Source organism: Panicum hallii, chromosome 5 (assembly GCF_002211085.1).
Source record: "Panicum hallii strain FIL2 chromosome 5, PHallii_v3.1, whole genome shotgun sequence".
Lineage (NCBI taxonomy): Eukaryota > Viridiplantae > Streptophyta > Magnoliopsida > Poales > Poaceae > Panicum > Panicum hallii.
The window spans coordinates 51,892,672-51,916,325 of record NC_038046.1 but is presented as its reverse complement, the minus strand read 5'-3'; the positions used below and the strand labels follow the sequence as shown (position 1 = coordinate 51,916,325).

Here is a 23,654-nt window from a genome sequence, read left to right as displayed (position 1 = left end):
CCCGCTCACATAGTGGCAATTAATCACCTCTCAAAATCACTCTGCAAGTAATCACCTCAGAGTGTGAATGCTAGCAAGAGGGGCATAGGAAAGCGAAGTATAGAAAAAATTAGGTCTGCGAGGGGCAAGCCACCCCCGAGCATTAGAGTAAGAAAAGGCTTTTCCCATGTAGATCGAGAAAATCCTTGAACCTCTGCCCCACCCATACCTAGGGATCCGTAGTCCGTGCCGTTTCTCGTGTGAGAGCAGGTCGAGAGCGGGCTGGACCATCCTTTGAGCTTTGGCGTGAATATAGATCGAGGGATGTTTGTAACCCCAGTCTAAAATTCGCTCCCACGGAGAGTCAAATCTAGGACTTAGGGAGGTGCGACCGAACCCAGCTAACCAACTCGGCAGAAGGTAGTTATCTAGACCTATCTAGCATATGTATAACAACTGCATCCTAAAATCTAATCTTTACACCTGCAACCAACATATAGAAATCAAAGAAAATATAGCAAGTACACCAATGGTGGCTTTGGTTCCAGCGCTTGCTATCACCTTCGCATAAAACATCGGTGGACTATATCGGATAGGAAAAGGAACCAGTCCTGGGCACTGTGCTGGTCATCCATGGGCTGGGCTGCGATGGCGTGTGTACCTCGACGGACGAGATCTGAGGAGAGCAGGTGGCGTTGATGAGCAGCGAGTCGAGCACTTCTTGGCGCAAGAACTGACCCTCGTCCTTCTCGCCATCCTCGGCGGACTCCCCGTCACAGCCGTCGCAACTTCTTGTTGGAGGATATAGGGACAGGGGCGGGCCAGCGCCGTACTTCTTGGCCACCTTGCCACCAGAGGCGCCAAGAATGGCAAGTACCGATCGGGCGACAGGCGACGTCATTGGGTAAGACGTAGGTGGCATTCTGTCGAACACGACATGAGCGTCGCCTGCGGCTCCCTTGCCTTCCTGCACGGCGGCCTTGGTGGCTGCTAAGGCACTCCGAGGCAGACGTCGCCCGACGGCCCTATCAACTGCTTAGCCCGGGCACCATCACGTCCGCCACCTCCTTTCCGTGCGGGGTTATAGAGACATGCACCGCGAGGAGGACCTCGCGAAGGAGATGGTGGCACATGAGATGCAGATGGAGGAGGAGGCACCGTGGCGGGACGCTGTTGCCGACATCACTGAGAGCACTTCCACGGCCCTCCCAGCTTGCGGCCACCACCTCTGTTGCTCTACTTCTGCCCTTGTCGGCGGCTCCGCGAAGGATGGGAGTGCAAGGAACATGGTTCCAGTAAGCTTTGATTGTGATTCGATGATTCTGTAATAATATATAATGAGACTAATGAGAGTTTGTGAAATTAAGTTTATAAGATTTTTTAGGTTCTATGGATAAAGTCCAATTCATATACAAAACAGTTCAAATCGCAGTGAAAATGCCCATATTAAAGTGAAAAATCAGAGATGATTGGGACAAGTGGTAGAATATTTAAAGAACAGGTTGAACCGACACCCATGAAAAACAACGGGTCGGTGCATTGGAAGTTTAAATGATGATCAAGTGCAGAAATAACAGAAGTACCGGTTAAACCGACCACATGACTGGTTTAACCGACAATCGCAGAGAAGCCGTCGGTGCAATTGTCATTTAGATTGCTTGAAAGATTTGAAAGTTAACTGCCTCAAGAAGTTCTCTACGACCGGTTAAACCGATGCTGGTCGGTGCAAGGTATCGGTGCAATGATGTCAGACAAGGAGAACATTTGAGTTCAATGGCTAGCATGCAGGCTGGTTTAACCAACACTTTAGGCTTTTTGGCAGAAAAGCTAGCAACAGTTAGGAGTGGATTTCTATCCTATGCAAGGCATCACTCCGGGTCATTTGAGATTGCTGGAGTTCATGAGAAGCTATCCACGCTCTGAAGAAGTTTTCCAAACCACCCAAGAGCTCATTGATCATATTCTTAGATTTAGCACAAGCTTTCAGAGTGTTAGTGTTAGGATTAGCTATAGAGAGAGTGAAAGAGTAAGATGTTGCTGCCTTGTGTGCTGGTTCTTGAGTAACCACAAGTTGTATCTTCGAGTGTCGGCCCCTTAAAGTCTTGGTGGCTCGACGGCAAGTTATCGACCCTCCGACTTGGCGTGGAGCAGCGACGACGGCTTTGTGCAGGGAACATGGAGACCCCATTCTTTCGTGGAGAAGCTCCTTAGTGGAGATGGCATCAAGGTGACTGGGGACTTGGCGAGAGCCTTGTTGGCTAAGCCTTGGTGGTGAGTCAAGAAGAGTCCCAGAAGAGACTCGGTGACCGAAAATCAATACACTCAGTGAGTGCGTCAACAATATGGACTAGGGGTGGTCTTGTGCCTATCGATACCACGGGATAAATCTTCGTATCGAGAATTTGCTTCCCCTTACCCCTTCCTTTAACATTTCGCATTTGCTATTGCAATCTTATATGCTCTTACTCTTAATGTATTATCTTGCTAGGGTGTGCTATAGGTTGCAAAACTTTTTGTGATGAGGTTTTCACACTAGTTGAACTCTAGTTGCACATCTTAACTTATATTTTGTGCTAACTAGTTTAAGGCACTGGTTAAGATTTTAAGCTGATCTAATTCATCTTCTTCCCTTTCTAGGCTACAGATACCAATTCCTTCCAGGGAGCGTGGACTGGAGGGGAGGAGGACGTACGAGGAAGGGGGTGGAATCCGGAATCAATGGGATTGGGTGACGACAAATACCACTTCCTTCCAGAGAGCGTGGACTGGAGGGGAGGAGGACGTATGAGGAAGGGGGTGGAATCCGGAATCAATGGGATTGGGCGATGATGATGACCAATTTGCACGCAATGCCCGGAGGTAGAAGAGCATACAATGCGCGTGATTGACGGGCGGGAATAGGAGCTGGGTACACAAGCGGGCACATAAAATCGCCGGTGAAAAAAAGTAGCCTCAAAATCTGGAAAACATTTTAGAAAGTGCTGTGTTTTTCTTCCTCACAGGACTTTCGCCTCCTCTTAATTTGTCAAGTGGATCCAATATGAGAGATACTCCCTCCATCCCGAAACATGAGGTGTCGGTTCCAAAAATGGCCGGCAGCTAAATCTTACTCGAAGTGTGTATCACGCGTCGTGATCGGATGCAGCTTAGCACACAATGACTCAAGATTTATACTGGTTCAGACAAAATATCATACATGCAGTCGGAGGTCAGTCGGTTGTATTGCTTGAGCCCAGGTGCTCGGGAGAGTTTGGAAAGTTACAAACTTTCGAGTGGAGGATGTGATGAGTTATCTCGCTTTTTCTAGGTGGAAGACCCTCCCGTTTATAGTCCAAGGGAGGCTCCATTACTAGGGAGCTAAGAGTGCGATAAGAGTGTGAGGGTATAAAGAAAAGACTCCCGACTCCGCCGGTCAGGGTCGTCAGTTTTGTCAGTCAAGCCTTCCCATTCCGTAAGTTAGAGTCTTCCGGTGACCACCGTTCAAGTCCTGCATCATTGGGCAAGTGTCTCGTCTTTTCCCTACGCGTCATGCTTCGTCGGTCAGCAGCTGTGGAGCGTCGATAGGTACGGTACGGCTATCACGCCCCATCCCCTGGCATCTTGCCGTATCATGATGACATTTCGCCCCATCCTTTCGCGAGGATGGGCCGGTAGAACAGTGGCGCCCTAATGCCACAGCAGAGGGGACTATAACCATGTGGAGGGAGTGGTTGGCCGTGTACAACATGTTGACCTTGAGGCTTATCCTTATCCTTCTTACCTACTCCTACAACCTGCTGGTAAGCCGGGCCTGGTCTCCCGACCAGCCTGCCGGTCGAAGAGGTGGGCACGTGTAAGATGAAGCCCGGTCGGAGTCCCCTAGTCGGTGCCTTGGTACGGACCCAGCCTCCGACTGTTCCCACAGTCGAGGATATGAGACTCGGTCATCCCAACCGAGTTGTCAGTCGGGATTATGGGCCGAGACGGTCCAGATGGAGTTGTTTCCCTATATGGACGGGTGCTTATTCCGAACGCGGTCTTAGACTGGTCAACGAGAGGTGGGCCCGCTGGGGACCCCGGATCCCTGGACCCGTCATAAGGCATCATAGTATTTTCATTACAAATTAAGAAGATGAGAAAAAGATACATGTATTCCTACTTAATGCCTCGTTTGGTTGTTATTTTACAGATTTTATGGCCAGCTGGGAATAATTAGTTTCCAAAACAATCTAGGATGCATTATATTTAGGTATAAATTTTAAATCTTTAATACCTTATATTTTAGGATGGAGGGAGTATAGTTGAATTTTTTAGTTGGAAAGTGTTTTTAAAAGTTTTGGATCTTTTAAGCCGGTCACAGTGCACAGTTTCATAGTGCAGTTATTAAGACTGAGAACTAGATAACTGTGCCAGCTGAGTTTCATAGGAATGAAAACTCCTCTCTCATTCTATGAAACTCACTCCTTCTCTCTCCTTATCATGTTAGCAAAATTGATGAAATATCATATAATTTAATGCTACGAAATCTTCTATGGAACTCCCATTAGGACTGGCCTTAGTATAGATAGATAGATAGATAGATAGATATATATAGATATAGATAGAGATACAGATAGATAGATTTGATAGATTAAATTCTACGGGGATGCCATAAAATTCCCAGCAGAATAATTTTCTTCTAACAATCCAGTATATAAATATACTATGAGTAGTACTGTGTACGTGGGCCAAATTTGCCTCGTAACGGCCCATTCCCGTCAGTTCCCAAGATGCCTAGGGCCCATTTGTAGCACTAGCAGGCCTAATATCGTCCCGGAATCTGTCTCCCTCTGTTTCTCGCTCAGATTTGTCTCTGCTTCATCTTCTTCCCCAGCGGGCGACGGGGCTCAGTGCTGGTTGCTGAGGAAAGAGAACGTCAGGCCGGAGTCAGGCTGCAGCGGCCAGGTCGCCGAGGTTCTTTTAAGTGAATTGAATCAATTAATCTTGCTACTGTGAACTGCGAATTTGTGATCCAAGTTTATTGCCCCCACAGGAATCTTGCTGGCCAGGAGCCCGAATCCGGATGATTCCAGGAATCGCCCCCAAGCCGGCGGCGCCGCCGGTGGCCTCGGTGCCTCAGCCCCGGCACATGTTTGTGTTCGGCGCGGGCTTCGTCGGCCGCTACGTCTCTGAGCACCTCCTCGCGCAAGGCTGGTTGGTTACTTGTCCCTCGCTCCCACCCCGCGCTCTTCGTCCTCCCTTCCGTTGCTTCGCTGCTTCTCGGTGGGCGGCGTCGACGCAAATGGAGCCCGCTCCCATCCTGATTTCCAGTTCCCTGCCTCAGCCCCATTCCTGATTTTGGGAGTGGATGAATTCGCAGGCAGGTCTCCGGGACGTGCACAAGTCCCGCCAAGAAGAGGGAGCTCGAGATGCTGGGCGTGAAGGCTTCCGTCTTCGATGCCACCGAGAGCAAGTATGGATCCATGCTGCTCTTGCCCCTTTTATTCTCGCACTAGTTTCCAGCCAGCTTTGGTGCTTACTGCTTAAACATCATTGATGGTTTATCGGCTAGAAGCACTAGTAAATAATGAACCAAACTCATATCGAGAGCAGAAACACCCTAAATTACGAATGAGCTGCTCCAGCTCAATTTTCACGTCTAAGAAAGCCCACGCCCCCCCCCCGGGCCCACTGAATGTTTCCTTTATGATAGGTATCCCACTGGCACATTTTACTTGCAAAGAATAGAGACAAGGTAAAACACCAATTTCTTGGGAAATTATTCAGCGGCTGTTAACAAGATTTTTTGCTCAACTAGTCAGTTACTATATCACACATTGCTTGCACTAGGCAACTCTGCAGCCTAGATGCACTGTTCGTTCTTCAAACAGAGCAGAAGTTATTTTACTTAGTTACCATGAGATCAAATTTTGTACCAGACTCCATTCGTAAACTTCACTATGCTGCATTGACGTCTAGCATCCCTTGCGTATGTTAATGGTGAGATGATAATGTGTTTCTACATGAATCTCTCTGTGTTTAGTTGAATTTTAAGTGGTTATTCTTAATCATGCCAGTTCCAGCCTGCAAAGTATCCACAGTTTGCAACAAGCAACACACTTGCTCATCTCCATCCCACCCATTCCTGGAATCGGTGATCCTGTAAGTTGTAAGTCAATCATTGCTTGTGTTAGTTTGATCAGGCTTTCATGTTCACTGCTGTGACTTCATCGTTATTTGCATCTGATACCTCCGCAGCTACATAATTTAAATGAAGACCTGAGGAGAATACTCAGCCATGGTAATCTTGAATGGTTGTGCTACCTTTCATCAACAAGTAAGCTCTCAAATATTTCGTGCACATTCTGCGTTAATTACATGGAGTTGCTCACCTAATGCTTACAGTTGTGAAGTTTAGATATGGGTTAGTCAAGAGAATTGCTATAATGAATGGGGGAAATTACCCCATTAAATATGCCAATATCATTTTAGCCATTGACTTGGTAATGTGCTGAAGTATATTTACAAATGTTCTGTGCCTATCACTGCATTCAAAGATCCTTATGTGATTTACACGGTGCAGCTATTGCATTAGCCACAACACATACAACGAAGTTAGGAAGAAGAACTTATCATACTATTTGCACTTGTCAAGCACTGAAGTTGAATTTTGCAGGCTGAGTTAGGGGGAAGAACTTATCATACTATGTGCAATGCATCCTCTAAGATATTTTCCATAGTAGGGTTACTTTGTAACACTTTCTTACTTTCAGGTGTATATGGTGATTGTGGAGGTGCATTGGTTGATGAGGAGTAAGGGACTTATTGGCTCTTTTCTTGTTCACAAAATACATTTTTCATTGGAATCTGAAGAAACTGATGTGCTTGCAGTCATATGGTAAACCCAAAGAGCGAGTCTGCCAAGTTAAGATATGAAGCAGAAAAAGGATGGCTCAATCTTGTAAATCATCTAAATCTGTCAGCTTTTATATTCCGTTTAGGTGGAATATATGGACCTGGAAGAAGGTTTTGACGTGATTAACTTTCATTCCATTTTAGCATTTACTTTCTAATAATTCAGTTTGATTCCAGAAATGAAACATTTAGTTACTGGCTTGCTGACAAGTAGCAGTGTGTAAAGTTTATAAACCTTTTGTTATACAAAAACTTACAATAACTGAAACATATTTATCATGCCAAGTTTGTACTTATTGAAAAACAAAGATGGCCAAATAGTGGAATAGATGACAAAGAATCACTTATCGGAAACTCTGTTATCCTGTGATAATTGTTTTCTGAAAGCCTTAGTTTGATGATTCTTCTTCTTTTCCTATTTCAGTGACTAGATGCTGTTTGCTGCAGTGCTTTGGACACCTTAGCTAAGAGCAACTCTTTGTCACGAAGACAGAAGTTGAGAGAATCTAAGCAGTACACTGCCCGAATCCATGTGGCTGACATATACCAGGCTGTCTTGGCCAGCATGAGCACGAGATGTCCAAGGTTTCCTTTTCTAATGCCTTTCTTGCCACTTCAGTTCTTTGTGATATCTTAAACAATATTTCAGACTGAATCTTACACATTGCATGTGGAATTCACAACTCAAGTTTTTTACTTAGGTTGTATCTCTAATCTCAATAGAAGACATCTTGTGCATCAATTTCCCATAGCATCATGAAGTTTCTTAGGATAATTATTAGGGTGGGAGTTTCCCATTGTTTGTGCGATGCAACTTTTGGATGGTACCATGTTTAATACCCCTGGATTCAATATGTGTATTCATTGCATGTTTTATGTTGCGTTTGAACATTGTCGAATATAACTTCAATTGATTCAATTCCGTCCATGGTTTTTAAGTCGTCGCCTAGTCGTCGCCTTGGCGTCCAGGCGGAAATCGATTCCTAGCGTCGAGGGCGCCAGGCACCCCATGCGTATGGCGTCTGGAGTCGTCGCCTAGGCGGGTATGGCGTCGATTTTTTCTGCAAGGCGGGCGCCGCACGGGCAATTTTGCAAGCGCGGGTGAAAAGGGGGCCGCGCGGGAGGCTTGCGCACGCGGGAATCGGCAGCAGCTGCGCGCGGGGGAAATCCGCGCGCCTACACCTCCCGCCGCGACGTATCGCAGATTCAGAATGAGAGAGGGAAAGAGAGAGAGCGGCGAGCCAGCAGCACCTCGAATCCTCAGCGGCGGCGCGCTGCTCCGATTCAGCCGTGCCTGCTCTCCAATCCCATGGCTCCAGCCCCTTCTCCTCCAATCGATTTGCATCTTCTTCCTCTTCTCCAACCAATCCGGGCGGAAGCCCTCCATTCCTCCATCCAGGAGCTCCTGGTTCTTGTTCCGCCTCCCAGCCAGCACCCCCTCCCGCAGCTGCATCACACGGACACAGGTTCCTCTTCCCCTCCTCTTCTTTCCCTCTGCTCAGTTGCTTTTGCTCATGCTCGAGTGCTAGGCTGCTAGCGTATCTGCTTGTGCTTGGAGTTGATGCTCTGCTCTACTGTAGTTCTGTTAATCTGATACTTATGTGAATGTGTGGTGTGTGCCTGTATGCCTGATGCATGTGCGTGTGCGTGTGCTGCTTTTTGCCTGGCTTTTGTGCGTTGCCTTTTGTTTAATGATTGTGCGCTCCTAGTTTAATCTCTGAATCTCTATGTTGTGCTTGTTGTTCAGTTAGTAAAAAATGCTTAATCTCTTATGTTTGTGCTGCAACATTCTAAATGAGGGTATGTGTATGGCGTCGCCTCGTCGCGCGCCTTATTCGCCTAGGCGTGGGGTGGGTCGCCGCACCTCGCCTTACCGCCTTAAAAACATTGATTCCATCTACCAAGTACCCTAGTACTTTGGTTTTTAGTCATGTCTGATTCTTTTGTAGTGCCCTAATGAAACTTGAGGTTGCTTGTTATGAGATGTTTCTCATGTTTAGTTTTCATTCCAGGAAAATATTCAACGTGGTGGATGATGACCCTGCCCCTAGAGCTGAAGTTTTTGCATTTGCCAGGAGCTTGATAGAGATGAGATACCCTGATCTGATAGCCAAAGCTCCTGATGTCAATTCTGCAGAATCAGGTATCCAGGAGAGAATTGTGCCTGCCGAGAAAAGGGTCTCTAATGCTCGGCTGAAGAAGGAACTTGGCGTTAAGCTGCTTCACCCAACATATAGATCTGGTCTGCAGAGTATACTTGATTCTTGGCCAACTGAATTTCAACTCCCTGGTAGAAGTCGGTAATCTTTAGTTTTGGTATGCATACAGGTACCAAGTTTTTCCCTTTGTATGTGTGTGTGTGTGTCCTGGATTTTGTTCAGATAACTTAAGGTCTGTTTGGTTGGTGGGATGAGTGGATGCGGAATGGAGCGGTTCCATTTTTAGGTGTGTTTGGTTGAGGGATGGTGGAACGGAGCTGCTCCCGTAGGGGAATATACCTGAAGATGCGGAACGAGACCGCTCTGTAACCGTGCGTTTGGTTGGGGAGCGAGTCGGAGTGGAGCCGCTCCGCTCCCCTTTTCTGCATGTTTGGTTGGAAGCAAGCAAGAGTGGAATGGCTCCACTGCGGAATATTCGTGTGAGATTCGGAACAAGATCGTTCGCCCAAAACGACCGGACGCGAGCGCTCGTTTTTCCTCTCCCGCGCGCGTGAGATAGGGGCACCGCTCCTCCGTTCCCCCTGCGCGGCCACCGCGCGCCGCCCCCCGCGCCGCCGGCCCCCCGCGCGGCCTGCCCCCCGTGGCGCGCCAGCCCCCCGCTCGGCGCCCGCCCCCGCCAGCGGCCGCCTGGAGCCCCCTCGGCCGCCGCCCGCCGCCACGGCCCGCCACACCCCCGCCCGCCGTCGCCCCCCCCCCTGCGGCCTAGAGCACCCCCCCGCGGCGGCCTGGAGCCCCCGCCCGTCGCCACGGCCCGCCACACCCCCGTCGGCGGCCGCCTGGAGCCCCCCGCCCGCCAGGCGCCCCCCCCCCCGCGCGCGGCGGCCTGGAGCACCCCCCAGCGCCGGCGGTGCCCGCGCCCCCCACCCCCGCCGGCGACGGCCTGGAGCCCAACCGTCCGCCGCCGCATGGCTCCCGCCAACCCCCCCCCCCCGGGCCGCATGGCTCCTCCGTTTGTTTGTTGATGATCTGTTCGGTTTCAGTGAAATAGGTGGTAAGCTCACCCCAACAAATCAGAGTAACCACACTCACCTGGCTCTCCAACCAAATACAGAATGGAACGATTCTACTCTTGTGCACTTTTAACCAAACAAAAAAAATGGAACGGCTCTATTCTTATTACCAAACGTAGAATAGAGCGGCTCCGTTTCCGGAAATTAGAATGCAACCATTCCACCCCCAACCAAACGGACCCTAAAAACGAGCGCACGCGAGCGCTCGCCTCCCACGCGCGCTCGAGCCCCGCTGCTCTTCACCGCCCGCCCCTCTCTCCTCTGCAGGTGAGTGACCGGCCGTCTCCCTCCCCTCTGCCGCGCGGCGCCGGCCCCCGCCCCCGGCCGGCGACCGGCGAGCGCGCGCCAGCCCCTCCCCCCGCGCCGGCGCCCCCCCCCCCCGCCGGATCTGCCGCCCACACCAACCCCCACCCCCGCGGCGGATCTGCCTCCTGCGCCGCCCCACCGGCACTGCCGCTGGCCCCCCCCCCCCCCGCGCGGCGCCCCCCCTCCCCCCCCCCGCGGCGGCTGGAGCTCCCCGCCCCCCGCGACGACCTGGATCCCGCCCCCCGGCACCACCGCGGGCGCCCCCCCGCGGCGGCCTGGAGGACACCCCCCCCCCCCCCCCCCCCCGGCGCCGCCCCTGGCTTGCGCGGCGGCCTGGCTAATGCTAAGTTTAGTATTTTTGGGCGTCGAAAAGGTACGCGGCGTACCTGCTCCCTTGTCCACCTCGGCGTCCGCGATCCAGCAGGCATTTCCGGCCGTTTCGGCCTCGCGTCACGGGGGCGTCGTGGCGGTCGTGGTGATCGCGCCGCGCCCGCCCGAACCCGCGAGGAAATATTCCCCCGCTGGCTCGTCGTGCCACGCCACCTTCCACCAGCCCCCGCGCCCCCGCCTCCGCTCCGCACGTTCCAGAGGCGGAGGGAGAGGCGACGGGGACGGGTACAAATTTCCTTCCAGAATCTCGCTTCCCCACCACTTGCAGTCTCGCATACCCTCCGCCAGTCCGCCTCATCTCTCTCTGGCCGCCCCGCCGACGGCCTCCCGCTCCCGTGCCGAGCCCCCAACTCGCAGGTCAGGTGAGTCCCTCTTGCAGTCGTTCTCTGCTCCTTCTCGCCATGTGCTCGATGAATTAGCTGTATGGCGGGTATACCTCTGTTGGGTCTTGTTTGAGCCGATTGGTCCATTGGAGTGTAGCGGCGAGGTGGTCCTAATCCAGCAGCTGGTTACCGGTATGATGGTTTCTGTTTAGAAGCTGTCAAGCTCGTAGCTAAGAATTTGAGCTGCCGCTTTCTGGCCTTCTCGGTACCATTTATGCAAGCTTATCCTAGAAAAGCACTAGGAGTTTGGTCAATTGGGCACAAGAGGGAAGTATCTGTGTGGCTGGCACACCCACGTATAGTAAGCTTGTTTCGAGAAACTAAAATGGAAAGTTGGTGTTCCTGAGGTGTTTTGCACCATCAAGTGGAAACACTGGGCTTTAGTAAAAGGTCCAACCTTTTTTTCACATCTTTCCACGTCGTGTGCATCAGCAAGTGGAAATTGACACTTACGTGCAAATGCTCAAATTGAAGCTTTTGATAGATAGTCCAGCTTCTGGTTGATTTTGATCTCCAGTGGGTCTCATCATTTGCACTATGGGAAACTCTGCACTCCATCAACTAGTTAATCAGTGGGTCTCTCTCATCATTCATAGCCCAAGATGACTCTTTTCTTTTCAAAAAGGAAAAAGGTGTACTTCATAGCTGGGTAGTACAACTGTGCAGCCTGCTTGTAAAAACCTTGCAGCATGTTTTTTTGTAATGCCAAATGTTGCTTGGTGTAGTTCTTTACTTCTTTTTTTAATACTCTATTCTGATGGCGTTTTCCCCCTTTACACAAGTTCTAATCCTCACGTGTCTTCCTGTTTGCAGCTTTGGTAATTGGCCACACCCCTCGTCATCACAATGGCAGAGGCACTTATTGCTTGCTCTCCTAAAGTGGTGAGTTTTATATTTGCGGCAACATATGAAATTAGTTTCTTAATAAAGCAAGCAATCAGATATCACTTATCAGGCTTGTAAAGATCCTCAAAGAGCTATAACCTATTTATTGTGTTGACGTCCACAAATATTCTTACAATATGGAAGGTTCTATTCATTTTTATTTGCTTGGTCTAGGATCCGAAGATAGAGAAACCTGATGAGATGGTTACAGCTGGTGTTCTTGCAAGTCTCCAGAATTTCCTACGCAAGTGCCTCATAGCTGTCATCTCATATGGCCCAATGCCCAAGCACATAGCGTTTATTATGGACGGTAACCGCAGATATGCTAAATTTAGAAGCATCCAGCAAGGAGCTGGTCACAGGGTGGGTTTCTCTGCTCTTATTGCAAATCTGCTGTACTGCTATGAAATGGGTGTGAAGTACATCACGGTTTATGCATTTAGCATTGACAATTTTAAAAGGGACCCAAGTGAGGTGCAGTCCTTGATGCAGTTAATGGAGGAAAAGATCAATGAGTTATTAGACAGCCGAAGCGTGATCAACAGGATTAACTGTAAGATCAACTTCTGGGGAAACTTGGACCTGTTAGCTGAGCCAGTGAGGTTAGCAGCTCAGAAGCTGATGGCAAGCACGGCTGGAAGCACAGGGTTAGTTCTCTCTGTCTGCATGCCATATAACTCGACTTCTGAGATTGTCAATGCTGTTAACGAGGTCTGCGCAGAAAGGAGGGAGATGCTGCAGAGAGAACATGCCAGCGACTCTAATGGTCAGGCTGCAAATAACAGTGTGCATTCGGAGATTTCAGTGGCCGATTTGGATCGCCACATGTATAGCGCTGGTTGCCCGGATCCTGATATCGTGATCCGGACTTCAGGTGAGACTCGGCTGAGCAATTTCCTCCTGTGGCAGACGACGTTCAGTCATCTGCAGAACCCAGGCCCCCTCTGGCCTGAATTCTCGTTCAAGCATCTTGTTTGGGCTATATTAAAGTACCAGAGAGCCTACCCTTATCTGGAGCAGAACAGAAATGTGGCAAAGAAGCAACTCTGATCTGGTGTTGTTTGCAGGGTGATACATCATACTAGGGTGATTATAGCTATAGCACATCTAGCTTATATGCCAAAACGAACACAGCTTATGGACATGTTTCAGGTCACAATGTATCTGCCATTCTACTAATTGTGTGACTGATTTGAGCTTGTACACATATTGTGATTCCTGGATTTGTACTGTATGAATACCAAATTTTACTAAGCAAAGTGCCTTGTCTCTCTGAAACGAGTGTTTTTGATGGTAGGGTGAATTGCCATGTGCGTGAGGACAGTGAGTACACAATCGCATTTCTTTTGTTTCGCACCCCTGGAACGGCATGTGCAGCTGTAGACTCCCCTGTTGGCACGGAGCATGGTCTGTGAAGGTCATGCCACATCCTGAAGTATAGCAATTCTGAAGAACCATTGGTACCTAGTAATGTCAACCTAGCACGGCAGAAGTCCGAGTCTCTGAGAGTTGACACCGTTCCTTTGCACGAAAATTTCATATTTAAACGTGTTGACGAATTTCGTCCGTTTTTATCACCGTTGCTTTGCACGGAGATTCGAATTCAAGGCCCTACGAATTTGTTTCGTCCACGCGAAAGCGACCAGCATCTTCCTCCCTCCCTCCCCTACTCCGCCTGCTGCTCCTCGCATCGGCCAAAACTCGAAACCGGCGCCGCCAACCCGCCGCATCCGCGGCCGCCGACCGGATCCCCCCGCCGCACGCTCCCCGACACGGCCGCGTCAACTCCACCTGCGCCCCCGCGACCTCGTCTCTGCGAGCGCACATGATCGCGCGGTCAAACCCCAGAGGCAGAGACCCAGCCCGCCCGCTCCGCTAGGAAATAACAGCTGCAGGCAGCAGCAACCCAATGCTGTGCTCCTCCCACCACTCCTCCACCACCTCCTGCGCGCGCAAGTCAACTCCCACCCGCGGCCGCCGCGCCCCACGCCGGCCCCCATGGCTCGCTCCGCGCCCGCTAGTCTCGTCGCCGTCTTCCTCCTGGTCCTCGCGCTCCTCCTCGCCATCGTCGCCGCACAGGGCCCGCCGCTGCCACCCACCAACCCCTCCGACGGTATCGATTTCTGATTTCTCGCTCATTCTGGTGCCCTGTGTTGTACAACCGCTGTGGGAAGGTTGGCGGCTCGTGACTCGTGGATCTCGTGTTTTCCTGCAGCGGCCGCCCTGCACGCCGTGTTCCGGCAGTGGCGCCTGGAGGGCGACGCTGCGGCAGAGGACCCGTGCGGGAAGGGCGCCTGGTCCCGGTCGTTCGCGGTAAACGCGTCTGTCGACTGCGACTGCTCCAGCGGCGTCGAGTGCCGCATCACGCAGCTGTACGCCGTTTTTGTTCTTCCTCCCGTTTGCTGCTGACGCTTCTGAGAGCATGTGACTGACGTGTGGATCTCGAATGTCTGGGTAATGCAGGAATGTGACTGGTTACAGGAACATCACGGAGATCCCGCCGGCGCTCTTTAATCTGACGGAGCTTGTCTCTCTGTGAGTTTTCCATTCTGGAATTGACGGTTAATGTTGCAGAATTGGTTACTCTTGTATGGAAAATAATCGCCCTGTTTTCATACTAGTAGGAGATGTGATATTTGGCCAGGATGACTTCTGTAAGTAGTTAGTTGATGGATCTAGTTTGTCCGCAACTTGTCATTGAGCCATGATGAACTGTGTCATAATGTAGCATTGTTTACTGAAAGTATTATGCCATTTTTCACCAAAATATGGACTTGTATAACTTCTGCTAAAATATGGTGTCCTCCTGTTCCTAGATGAATCTAATGGACAACATTACTTATTCTTCTTCGTTCTTACTCAATGTACTTATGCTTCATTGACAGTTTGCACAAATTTTGATATCTTAGTTATCCATGCACATAGCATTTAAATTGAACCATTACTTCTGTAAGTTCGCATGACAGAAAAATTATCTATCGTTACTTCCTCCTACCCTATTTTGTTGTCATTTAGCTCTATTTACATGAAACAAGGAATGGATTGATTTGCTTTTGACATACTTCGCTCCTATGTTTTGTACCATATACCCTTTAACAGTCTATCACCACTATCATTCTATTGAGAAGCAATTAATAGTGGCGTGTATTGGAAATTGACCATGTTTCCTTCCTAGAATGGTATATACTTGGACTGATGGTTACAATTTTTAAGTTTGCTCTACCTGCGTTAGCATAGCTCTGGTCTTCCTTTTTTTTTTTGAAAAATGCCTCTGATTATCATTATGATATATACATTCTCTTGTGAGAATAGAAATTTCAATACGATTGTAAGTCACCTCCTATTTGTTTCTGTAGGGATTTGAGTAATAACAACTTGAGTGGTTCAGTTCCCCGAGAAGTTGGCAATCTTTCCAAGCTGGAAACATGGTGATAACCGAACTTGTTCCCCTGAAGTGTTTGTAAATTTGATTTGTTCTTCATTGAGCCATTGTTCTTGTAGCTGTCACCTAAGAACATGTATATTGATGGTCCATCTTGTTGAACTCCATTGAACTCTAATTAATCTACTGGTAACAGAATCTTTAATTTTCCAACTTAGTTGGAGAGCGGTACTGTGACCCTGACATGCATCCATAGCAACTACAGACATGATATAGCTGAATACGACGAGCGATTCCTTATCTAAGAAATACTTGCTTATTTCTGTATTTTCTATCTCAAGTCTGGACTGAAACTCCTAACTATTCCAAATTTTGGATATTAGTTTAGCAATTTCAGATAACATAATGTTCTACATCGTTGACTTTTGTTTCTGCCATCCCATGATCAGTTTCTAGCTGTAGTAGTTTGGCTGATGTTATTCAAGTAACTAGTCTGTGATGTATCCAGTGCATGCTTATAAATAGTACATCTTATGACAAGAATTAATCCTTCTCCAGATTTTTGTTGGTACTCTGATTGTCTTAGTTGTGAAATTATTTGTGAGCCAAAACATTTAATCTTCTCATAGCTGATTGAATGCTCTCCATATAGCTAGGCACTTCAATAATAACAATCTCAGTGGATATTTTCCTCATGAGTCATCACTTTTAAGGAATCTCAAGTCCCTGTAAGTGTGTCATATATCTCTTTGTTTTTACATCCTAAGTAACCATCTACATCAGGCAGAGTCAATTTGAAGAACCATAACTAATATTGTGGTTGATTATGCAGGTGGATGTTTGATAATTACATCGAAGGGCCTATTCCAGAATTTATTCAGAACTTAACCAACCTGACAGACTTGTATGCATAACCACCTGGCTTGCTGTTAGGTACAGCTCCTCCTTCCTTCCCATTCTTCATGAGCTAATGGTGTGATCTTGCTAGGCGATTATATGGGATGAAACTTCAAGGACCTATTCCACAAAATTTCTCCAAATTGATCAATCTAGAAAACCTGTAAGTCACTCTAATGGTCACTTTTATTAAAGAAATATCCTCCTCATTTATTTTGAATATCTGTTATGCAATAAATATTGAAGTAAAAAATTATTAAACCTTAGCCACCTAAGGTTCTAATCTGAAGAAATTTTTTATCAATCGTTGTTTCAGATAACATTGTTATCATTTGTTAGAACTTAGAAGGCACTGATACGATTTGATATTAATATGCAGCATTTGCTTTTCCTTACAGGATGCTTGGTGACCTTGAGGGCAACTATACTTCTTTTGAGTTCGTAGAAAACTGGGCAAACCTTTCAACATTGTATGTCAAGTTTCTCCATACTCTTAATGAATAGTCTAGTTTAGTGATTAATGCAACTACTTCATGCTTTCTTTTTATTATGCAGATCTCTAAGGAAATGTGGGCTCACAGGCCAGCTTCTTAGTCCTCCCTGAAACTTGCCCAAGCTGAAATACCTGTGAGTTGTTAAAGATTCAGCTTGAACAGAATGCCTTTTCTGCTAAATAGTAATGTAACTGTGAATTATCGTATATTCTTTAAAATTTCTTGTAATAGGTTGGTGATCTTCTTAATGTTATCGCAGTTGTCAGTACTTTTTTGTAGTTTGCGTTTATATTATTTCTATCTTCAGTTGTCAAGCGTCAGTTTCAAAAGAGAAACAGTCGAAACCGAATTTTCCCCTTTTTAATAGTTTCTACTGCTAATGGCTAGGTTAGCTAGAAAATAACCTGGATGTTCTTGATTGTTACTTCAAATTAATTTTTTCAACCTTTTCAAAATAAATGAAGACCTGGTGGCTGTAAGATATTCCATGAACCATGTATGCACTGACAGTTGATTGTGTTCTTAGCTTGCTATAATGTTAAGTGGAGGAAGTGACGCAATAATTTAATTTCCTTACTAATGTGGAAATTGTGCAGTCCATAATGTTATAGTAAACTTGCATTCTTTTGATATTAATTATATCATGAATTTGAAAGATGCTTTTGTATCATCTGCAGGGATTTGACATCGAACAATTTATCAGGCTCAATAAAACTATTGCTTCAATACAAGGACTCATTAAACTTCATGTAAGATCGAGTTTGAATTCTTGAGTAATATAAATGTGATATGCTGCTATTGTGCTTTCAGTGAGAAAAGGAATTAGGTGTGAAACTTTTGCTTGACATGAACTTGGTAACGATTGCTGTAAAATTTGAGAACCTTAAGGGAATAATCATTTAGCCCAGCAGCGGTGACTTTCGAGTTCTAATGCATATTTCTGTTCATCTCTATAGCTTGATGTTCGGAATTCAAGTATCATGGCTAGGCATTCAAACTATCATACCATCTCCTATTTTTGTATGTTTCCCCCAAGATAGATGACAGGATAAATCTTGTGCATTTGCCATCTCGTTTTCCTCCAATACTAGATATATTGCTGGCTTGGATTTGTTAGAGGGTTTGCATGTCCCGTTGTGGTTATTGAAATGGATGTGTAGCGTGAACCATTGCCATTCTGTGTTTTGGACTTTTACACATTGAAATCATGTTAGTCATCTTCACTTTTAGAAAATTCATTAACCTTGTACTTTAAAAAACTCAACCAACCTAGGTGGCATTTTAAATAATAGATATATGCACCTGAACTCGAGTTTAAGAGGACTCGAACCTTGTTGGTGGAGTACACCAACACCTTCCACTCATGCATGTAATCTGAAAATGTGAACCCTCCCCAACCCATCACCACCACAAAAAATGCTCAAAATTAGAGAAAATAAACTGTGTGCTTCTCGGTTTATCTCGAAATTTAGCAGGACATTTTGAGGTATTCGTGCAAATTTGTAGAGGCAGCTTGTGCAATATTTTCTAGTATTGAACCTAGAATCAAGAATGTAAGTCTATGCCATCTGCAGATGATCTGTTAACACTTCATATGTAATCTTACCATTCTTGTGCATATAACTTCAAGTTCCATGAGATTCGTGTTTCTCACTTTGCTAATGAACTTTTATTCATTTAGATATGTAGGTAATAACAGCTTCAGTGAACGTCTGCCTCCTGAAATTATTCAACCATCCGTTCCTTTGTAAGTAATTGTTGCTCTTTTTTGTCTTCTATGTTTACACTGTCTGATGGATGGCAATAAATATTAATTCACCTGACAAAACCACCTTCGACATTGTTTGATGGGGTTACTTGGATGATATGTGAAGTTCAGAGGGAAGGGTTTCGTTTAGAGTTTATATGGTTTTGAACTTCGTGAGGTGAAGTACACAGGCTCCCTAAGGATCTGTTTGGTTGGAGGGATCGGGTGGGACGGAACCGTTCCATCCCACTTTTTGGGTTGCTTGGTTGCTGGACAAGGTGGAACCGATCGGTTCCGGTATGGAATATTCCATACATATGCGGAACCGTCCCGTACCAAAAAATCGGCGGTACCCGTCCGTTCCGGAACAAGCGCGTCCCAGCCCCGCGTCCCCAACTCGCGATCCAGAGACACCGCCCCCGACTCTCTCTTCTCACCGCCACCACCCCGAATCCTCCGCCGGCCGTGCTGCCTCCGATGAGATCTGCCGCCTCCCCTCCTCTGCCGCCGTAGATCTGCCACCTCCCCTCCTCTTTTCCCTCTTCTTCCTCCTCCTCGTGGCTTCCTCCGTCCTCTCCTCCATGGCGGCGTGGGGGGAGCAGGGGCGGCGCGCGGGGGGAGCAGCGCAGGCCGTGGGGGGGGGGGGGAGGGGGCGGCGCGCGGGGGGAGCAGCGCCGGCGCGCAGGCCGCAGGGGGGAGAGGGGGCGGCGCGCGGGGGGAGCAGGGCCGGTGCGTGGGAGGAGCAGCGCAGGCCGCGGGGGAGAGGGGGCGGCGCGCGGGGGAGCAGGGCGGCGCGCGGGAGGAGCAGCGCAGGCCGCGGGGGGAGAGGGGGCGGCGCGCGGGGGGAGCAGGGGCGGCGCGCGAGGGGAGCAGGGCGGCGCGCGGGCCGCGGGGGGAGCAGGGCGGCGCGCAAGGGGAGTAGCGCGGGGGGAGCAGGGGCGGTGCGCAGGGATTTTCTTATCTTCTTTGCAAATATTTGATTTTCTTATCCTCTGCCACTTATTCAAACGTTTGATTTTCTTATCTTTTTTGCAGGAACGACCTCCCTTTTGATTGGTAACAGAGGCAACGAGTCGCGAGCTCAAGGTATATATGAAACTTAACATTTATATGTCGTCAATTTATAGTTTGTGTGGTTTGTGTGTTGCCAAATGATTGTATGTTTGTTGTATAATATAGATGATGGATAGTGAGAACCAGCTATTAGTTTTTATCGCTGCTGCACATCATTTTCTTTCAATGATGGCCTTGGTGATTGAATCTGCAAAAAGAAAACGTCGTGCTCCTGTAGGAAGGATTACTTATGCTCCAATTGATGAGAGGGATAGGATAAGACTTGTTTATCTCAATACTAAGATATGGAGGGATGATGTAACTTGTGTGAGCATGCTAAGACTTACTAGGGCATCATTCTTCCGTTTTTGTGAACTTTTTAGAAACCGTTGCCTTTTGGAAGACACCATTCATATGTGTGTCGAGCAACAAGTTGCCATGTTTTTGCACACAATCGGTCACAATGTTAGGAATAGGGTAATTGGTACCAATTTTGGTAGGTCTAGTGAAACTGTTAGTCGCTACTTCAACAAAGTATTGCATGCTGTTGGGGAGCTACGAAAGGACTACATTAGGCCACCATCGTCAGCAACACCAGCTAAAATTGCAGGGAACCCGAAGTGGGATCCTTATTTTAAGGTTCAGCTCTATCTTCATATCATTTTTTAGGGCATAAGTCATTTTTGGGGTGCTTATACGCTCTTATACTGCTACAATAGGATTGTATTGGTGCTATTGATGGTACACATGTACGAGCCACAGTTCCTAAGGCAATGGAGGCTGCCTTCCGTGGTAGGAAAAGTTACCCTACCCAAAATGTAATGGCAGCCATTGATTTTGATCTTCGATTTACATTTGTCTTGGCCGGATGGGAGGGGACAACCCATGATGCATATATTTTACGGAATGCTTTAGAACGACAAAATGGTCTTCGTGTCCCACAAGGTAAAAATTAATGTGTTAGCTCAACCATTTTAATCATGACATAGCCATGCTAGCATTGTCACACACATCTCCCTTATATGATAGGCGAGTTCTACCTAGTGGATGCCGGATATGAAGCTAAACCAGGATTTTTGCCTCCTTACCGTGATGTGCGGTATCACTTAAACGAGTGGGGCAACAATCTTCAACCGTAGGCATGCATCTCTCCGCCAAACAATAGAACGCGGTTTTGGGTCATTGAAGAGAAGGTTCAAGATTCTTGATGATGCTACTCCACATTTTCCTTTTGCTACACAAGTTGAAATTGTTGTTGCTTGCTGCATTATTCACAACTGGGTTATAGATGATGGGGGTGATGAGTTCATAATTCCAGAGGATGAGGAAGTGCCTACTATTAGCCACGAAAGATCATCACATGGGCAAGCTGTTGAACATGCCTTTATGGTTAATTTTAGGCAGGAAATTGCCAATACCATGTGGCAAGATCGACTTAACTCTCATGGCAACAATATGTGATCTATGTATCTTTTTTTTGTTTATGGACCTATGTATCTTTGTGTGTTTATGGACCTATGTATCTTTTTTTTGTTTATGGACATATGTATCTTTGTGTGTTTATGGACCTATGTTTGCTCAAATTTACTTTACTTTGGTGTTACAAAGCTTCATCCAATGGAGGTAGAGTCCAAAAGTGCTGCTGGGCAAACAGTTTGGACAGCAAGTCAGTCAACCTTTGTGCACACTTTTCTTGCAAACTTTATAGATGAGGGCCTCAAAACATCTACTGGTTTCAAGAAAGTCCATCTCAACAAGTGTGCTGAGGCTTTGAAAGAAAAGTTTAAACTTAATAGGACAGGTGATCATATTGGTAATCACTTGAAGACATTGAGGAGAAGGTATGTCAAAATCAACCAACTTAGGAGTTTCAGTGGTGCACTTTGGGATGAAGATCAATACATTATTTCTCTTGATCATGAGCACTACCGGAACCATTTTGAGGTAAAAATGTTGCTGCCATCTTCTATTACAATTGCATATATTGTTGCTGCCATCTTCTATTATAATTGCATATATTGTTGCTGTCATCTTCTAATAAATATTTTGTTTGCTAATCCTGATATTGCTAGAGTGTTTGCCGACTTGCCACTGTTGTACAAGATCAGTTGGATGACCATGTTTATTAATGCGAACTTCTAGTTGATTGCTTGTGTATCTTCCTCTAATATGGATCTATATACTTTTAATTAAGTAGACCTATGTACTATTAATTAAGTGATCTATGTACTTTTTGGACCTATGTACTTTTTAATTTTTAATTAAGTGGGCATATGTGCCTTTTAAATTTGGATTTATTTGTATGTGTTATTATACTTGTGTCAATGTTTAGTTTATGTTTGTATGGAGTATGTGATTACCATTATGGTGGTAAGCTCACCCAAGGTGCTGCTAAGGTGATTGTACCACCTGATATCAAACGAAACGAGAAATGGAACCATTCCGTTCCACTTGATTCTCGAACCAAACAAAAAACTAGAACGGTTCCGTTCCGGCTACCAAACAAGAAATGGAACCATTCCATTTCAAGAATCTGGAATGGAACGGTTCTGTCCTACCAGGTTCTCCGACCAAACAGACCCTTAATGGAGAGCTAGCTGTTGGATCTCATGCACACATTCAAGTCAATCCTAGAGTTCAGGGAATTGAAAGAGGACTTATAACTAAAATCAGTTAAAACAGCTTCAAATTTGACAAATCATTCATAACCTTCTTCTATCGGAGATGCTAATAGAATTGTCTTAGGCTTCGTCCAGGCACCTTTTGATCTCTAGGAACGCCACTGGTTAGTTGTGTACATTCATCGAAGAGGCCGGATATATTTTCATTTGTTTTTTAGAAAAGATCCCGAAATATAAGTTGGAATAGCTTCACGCTTGAACCAAAACTCAATACCTTCTGTAATAAGGCTTTAAGTTGCTCACGCTTGCTGTTTGTGTTTGGGACAAGGCGCCTAGAGCAGTAGAGCTCGGAAGCGGCGGCGACAGTTTGAGTCCAGCTCGGTCAAGTTTATTGCCAAGCAGGCAGGGTACGGAGGCGGGATTGGTCAGGACAACAACGGACGGACGAAGAAGCCAAGGCAACGGAAGGGCGTACGAGCGAGCAAAGAAGGCAGCATGCGATGAAGGATTTCTTCCTTGCTTAGACTTAAAAAAATTAGGAAATTATCAGAAAGAGGAAGGATTAGGAAAGACTCTCTCCGTCTGTTTTAAGATTAATAGACTACTATGCATCTATATATATTAATTATATATATTAATTATGTGTACTTACATAGCAAAGCATATAAATTTAGAAAAAAATTAAAACGACTAATAATTTAAAACTGAGGGAGACGGCTTATTTATCATAAGTAAACCGTGTTCGTCAAAAACACATCAATTCTAATTTGATTCCTTTACTAAAATCGAACCAATCTGTTATTTGTACATGTATCTTTAATTATGACAAACTAAACATGCATGCACGGCTGCAGCTCCCCCTACGCGAGGAAACAGACAACGCGACCATGACATGCACGAGTTGGGCTGCCAAGATGCACGAGACGACAACCAACACGCTGACAAGATGGTCGGACAAGCTGAGCAGATTCGCCTGCAGGCTCTCACCGTCTGCGACGGCGGCGCCGCACCACGGCGACGACGAGCCACGGCCACGGGATCGGCTCGCCGGTTTCGCTGGCTTGGGGGCTGCTCTCCTGCTCCCTTCCGGCGGAGACGACGAAGAATCACCGTGCGCGTCGTCGAGCTCACGTGCCGCCGCCGCTGATCAGGTGCCGGGGGAGCCAGCGGCAGCGGCGGCGGTGGACGGGGCGACGACCCTCCCGTGCGTCGCGTTCCCGTCGCAGCGCGGGTACATGGTCTTCTCCCTCGCCGAGGACCGCATGCGCGGCGGCGTCCGGGTCGTACCGTCCCTGTACGGGCGCCGGGTCGTACCGTCCCCGTACGGCGGCGGGAAGGCTCTCGCCACGGACCTGACGTCCTTCAGGCACCCGTCCCGCCTGGTCGACCCGTTCACCGGCGAGTCAGCGCCGCTC

The 23,654-nt window shown here is 47.3% G+C and overlaps 3 protein-coding genes across 11 annotated transcripts; all 3 read left to right on the top strand.

The window, feature by feature from the left end:
- Positions 1 to 4,652: 4,652 nt before the first annotated feature.
- LOC112893044 lies at positions 4,653 to 9,483 on the top strand. 4 transcript variants are annotated; one of them, XM_025960191.1, is made up of 9 exons: positions 4,653 to 4,911; positions 4,991 to 5,151; positions 5,318 to 5,410; positions 6,015 to 6,099; positions 6,196 to 6,274; positions 6,711 to 6,750; positions 6,829 to 6,963; positions 7,300 to 7,437; positions 8,865 to 9,483. In XM_025960191.1, the coding sequence occupies exons 1-9, from the start codon at positions 4,663 to 4,665 to the stop codon at positions 9,154 to 9,156; spliced, it is 1,272 nt and encodes a 423-aa protein (XP_025815976.1). In that variant the 5' UTR covers positions 4,653 to 4,662; the 3' UTR covers positions 9,157 to 9,483. The 4 variants fall into 4 exon arrangements, with proteins under 4 accessions (XP_025815976.1, XP_025815980.1, XP_025815978.1 ...); XM_025960192.1 differs by having other exon boundaries at positions 4,768 to 4,902; XM_025960195.1 differs by lacking the exon at positions 8,865 to 9,483 and having other exon boundaries at positions 6,829 to 6,898; positions 7,300 to 7,438.
- Positions 9,484 to 10,298: 815 nt separating this feature from the next.
- LOC112893045 (dehydrodolichyl diphosphate synthase 6-like) lies at positions 10,299 to 13,318 on the top strand. Of its 4 annotated transcripts, none has more exons than XM_025960198.1 (3): positions 10,299 to 10,348; positions 11,974 to 12,042; positions 12,220 to 13,318. In XM_025960198.1, the coding sequence occupies exons 2-3, from the start codon at positions 12,007 to 12,009 to the stop codon at positions 13,093 to 13,095; spliced, it is 912 nt and encodes a 303-aa protein (XP_025815983.1). In that variant the 5' UTR covers positions 10,299 to 10,348; positions 11,974 to 12,006; the 3' UTR covers positions 13,096 to 13,318. The 4 variants fall into 4 exon arrangements, with proteins under 4 accessions (XP_025815983.1, XP_025815984.1, XP_025815981.1 ...); XM_025960199.1 differs by lacking the exon at positions 10,299 to 10,348 and adding an exon at positions 10,728 to 11,134; XM_025960196.1 differs by lacking the exon at positions 10,299 to 10,348 and adding an exon at positions 10,728 to 11,139.
- Positions 13,319 to 13,733: 415 nt separating this feature from the next.
- LOC112891706 (probable LRR receptor-like serine/threonine-protein kinase At1g56130) lies at positions 13,734 to 21,883 on the top strand. Of its 3 annotated transcripts, XM_025958637.1 has the most exons (15): positions 13,734 to 14,158; positions 14,261 to 14,417; positions 14,509 to 14,580; positions 15,402 to 15,473; positions 16,084 to 16,155; positions 16,260 to 16,331; positions 16,416 to 16,487; positions 16,723 to 16,794; positions 16,880 to 16,951; positions 17,496 to 17,567; positions 18,500 to 18,565; positions 19,601 to 19,651; positions 19,745 to 20,257; positions 20,338 to 20,563; positions 20,648 to 21,203. In XM_025958637.1, the coding sequence occupies exons 1-9, from the start codon at positions 14,044 to 14,046 to the stop codon at positions 16,926 to 16,928; spliced, it is 753 nt and encodes a 250-aa protein (XP_025814422.1). In that variant the 5' UTR covers positions 13,734 to 14,043; the 3' UTR covers positions 16,929 to 16,951; positions 17,496 to 17,567; positions 18,500 to 18,565; positions 19,601 to 19,651; positions 19,745 to 20,257; positions 20,338 to 20,563; positions 20,648 to 21,203. The 3 variants fall into 3 exon arrangements, with proteins under 3 accessions (XP_025814422.1, XP_025814423.1, XP_025814421.1); XM_025958638.1 differs by lacking the exons at positions 19,745 to 20,257; positions 20,338 to 20,563; positions 20,648 to 21,203 and adding exons at positions 21,227 to 21,562; positions 21,691 to 21,883; XM_025958636.1 differs by lacking the exons at positions 13,734 to 14,158; positions 14,261 to 14,417; positions 14,509 to 14,580; ... (7 more) ...; positions 18,500 to 18,565; positions 19,601 to 19,651 and having other exon boundaries at positions 19,676 to 20,257.
- Positions 21,884 to 23,654: the final 1,771 nt, after the last annotated feature.

What these genes read in the sequence shown, in the direction of transcription:
- LOC112893045 (XM_025960198.1), top strand. Translation starts at nt 12,007, where the DNA reads ATGGCAGAGGCACTTATTGCTTGCTCTCCTAAAGTG. An exon ending in TTGCTTGCTCTCCTAAAGTG is followed by an intron (nt 12,043 to 12,219) that starts GTGAGTTTTATA and finishes TGCTTGGTCTAG; the next exon opens with GATCCGAAGATAGAGAAACC.
- LOC112891706 (XM_025958636.1), top strand. Translation starts at nt 19,745, where the DNA reads ATGATGGATAGTGAGAACCAGCTATTAGTTTTTATCGCTGCTGCACAT. An exon ending in AGTGGGATCCTTATTTTAAG is followed by an intron (nt 20,258 to 20,337) that starts GTTCAGCTCTAT and finishes CTGCTACAATAG; the next exon opens with GATTGTATTGGTGCTATTGA. An exon ending in TGGTCTTCGTGTCCCACAAG is followed by an intron (nt 20,564 to 20,647) that starts GTAAAAATTAAT and finishes CTTATATGATAG; the next exon opens with GCGAGTTCTACCTAGTGGAT.
- LOC112893044 (XM_025960191.1), top strand. Translation starts at nt 4,663, where the DNA reads ATGAGTAGTACTGTGTACGTGGGCCAAATTTGCCTCGTAACGGCCCAT. An exon ending in TTCGATGCCACCGAGAGCAA is followed by an intron (nt 5,411 to 6,014) that starts GTATGGATCCAT and finishes TAATCATGCCAG; the next exon opens with TTCCAGCCTGCAAAGTATCC. An exon ending in ATATATGGACCTGGAAGAAG is followed by an intron (nt 6,964 to 7,299) that starts GTTTTGACGTGA and finishes TGTTTGCTGCAG; the next exon opens with TGCTTTGGACACCTTAGCTA.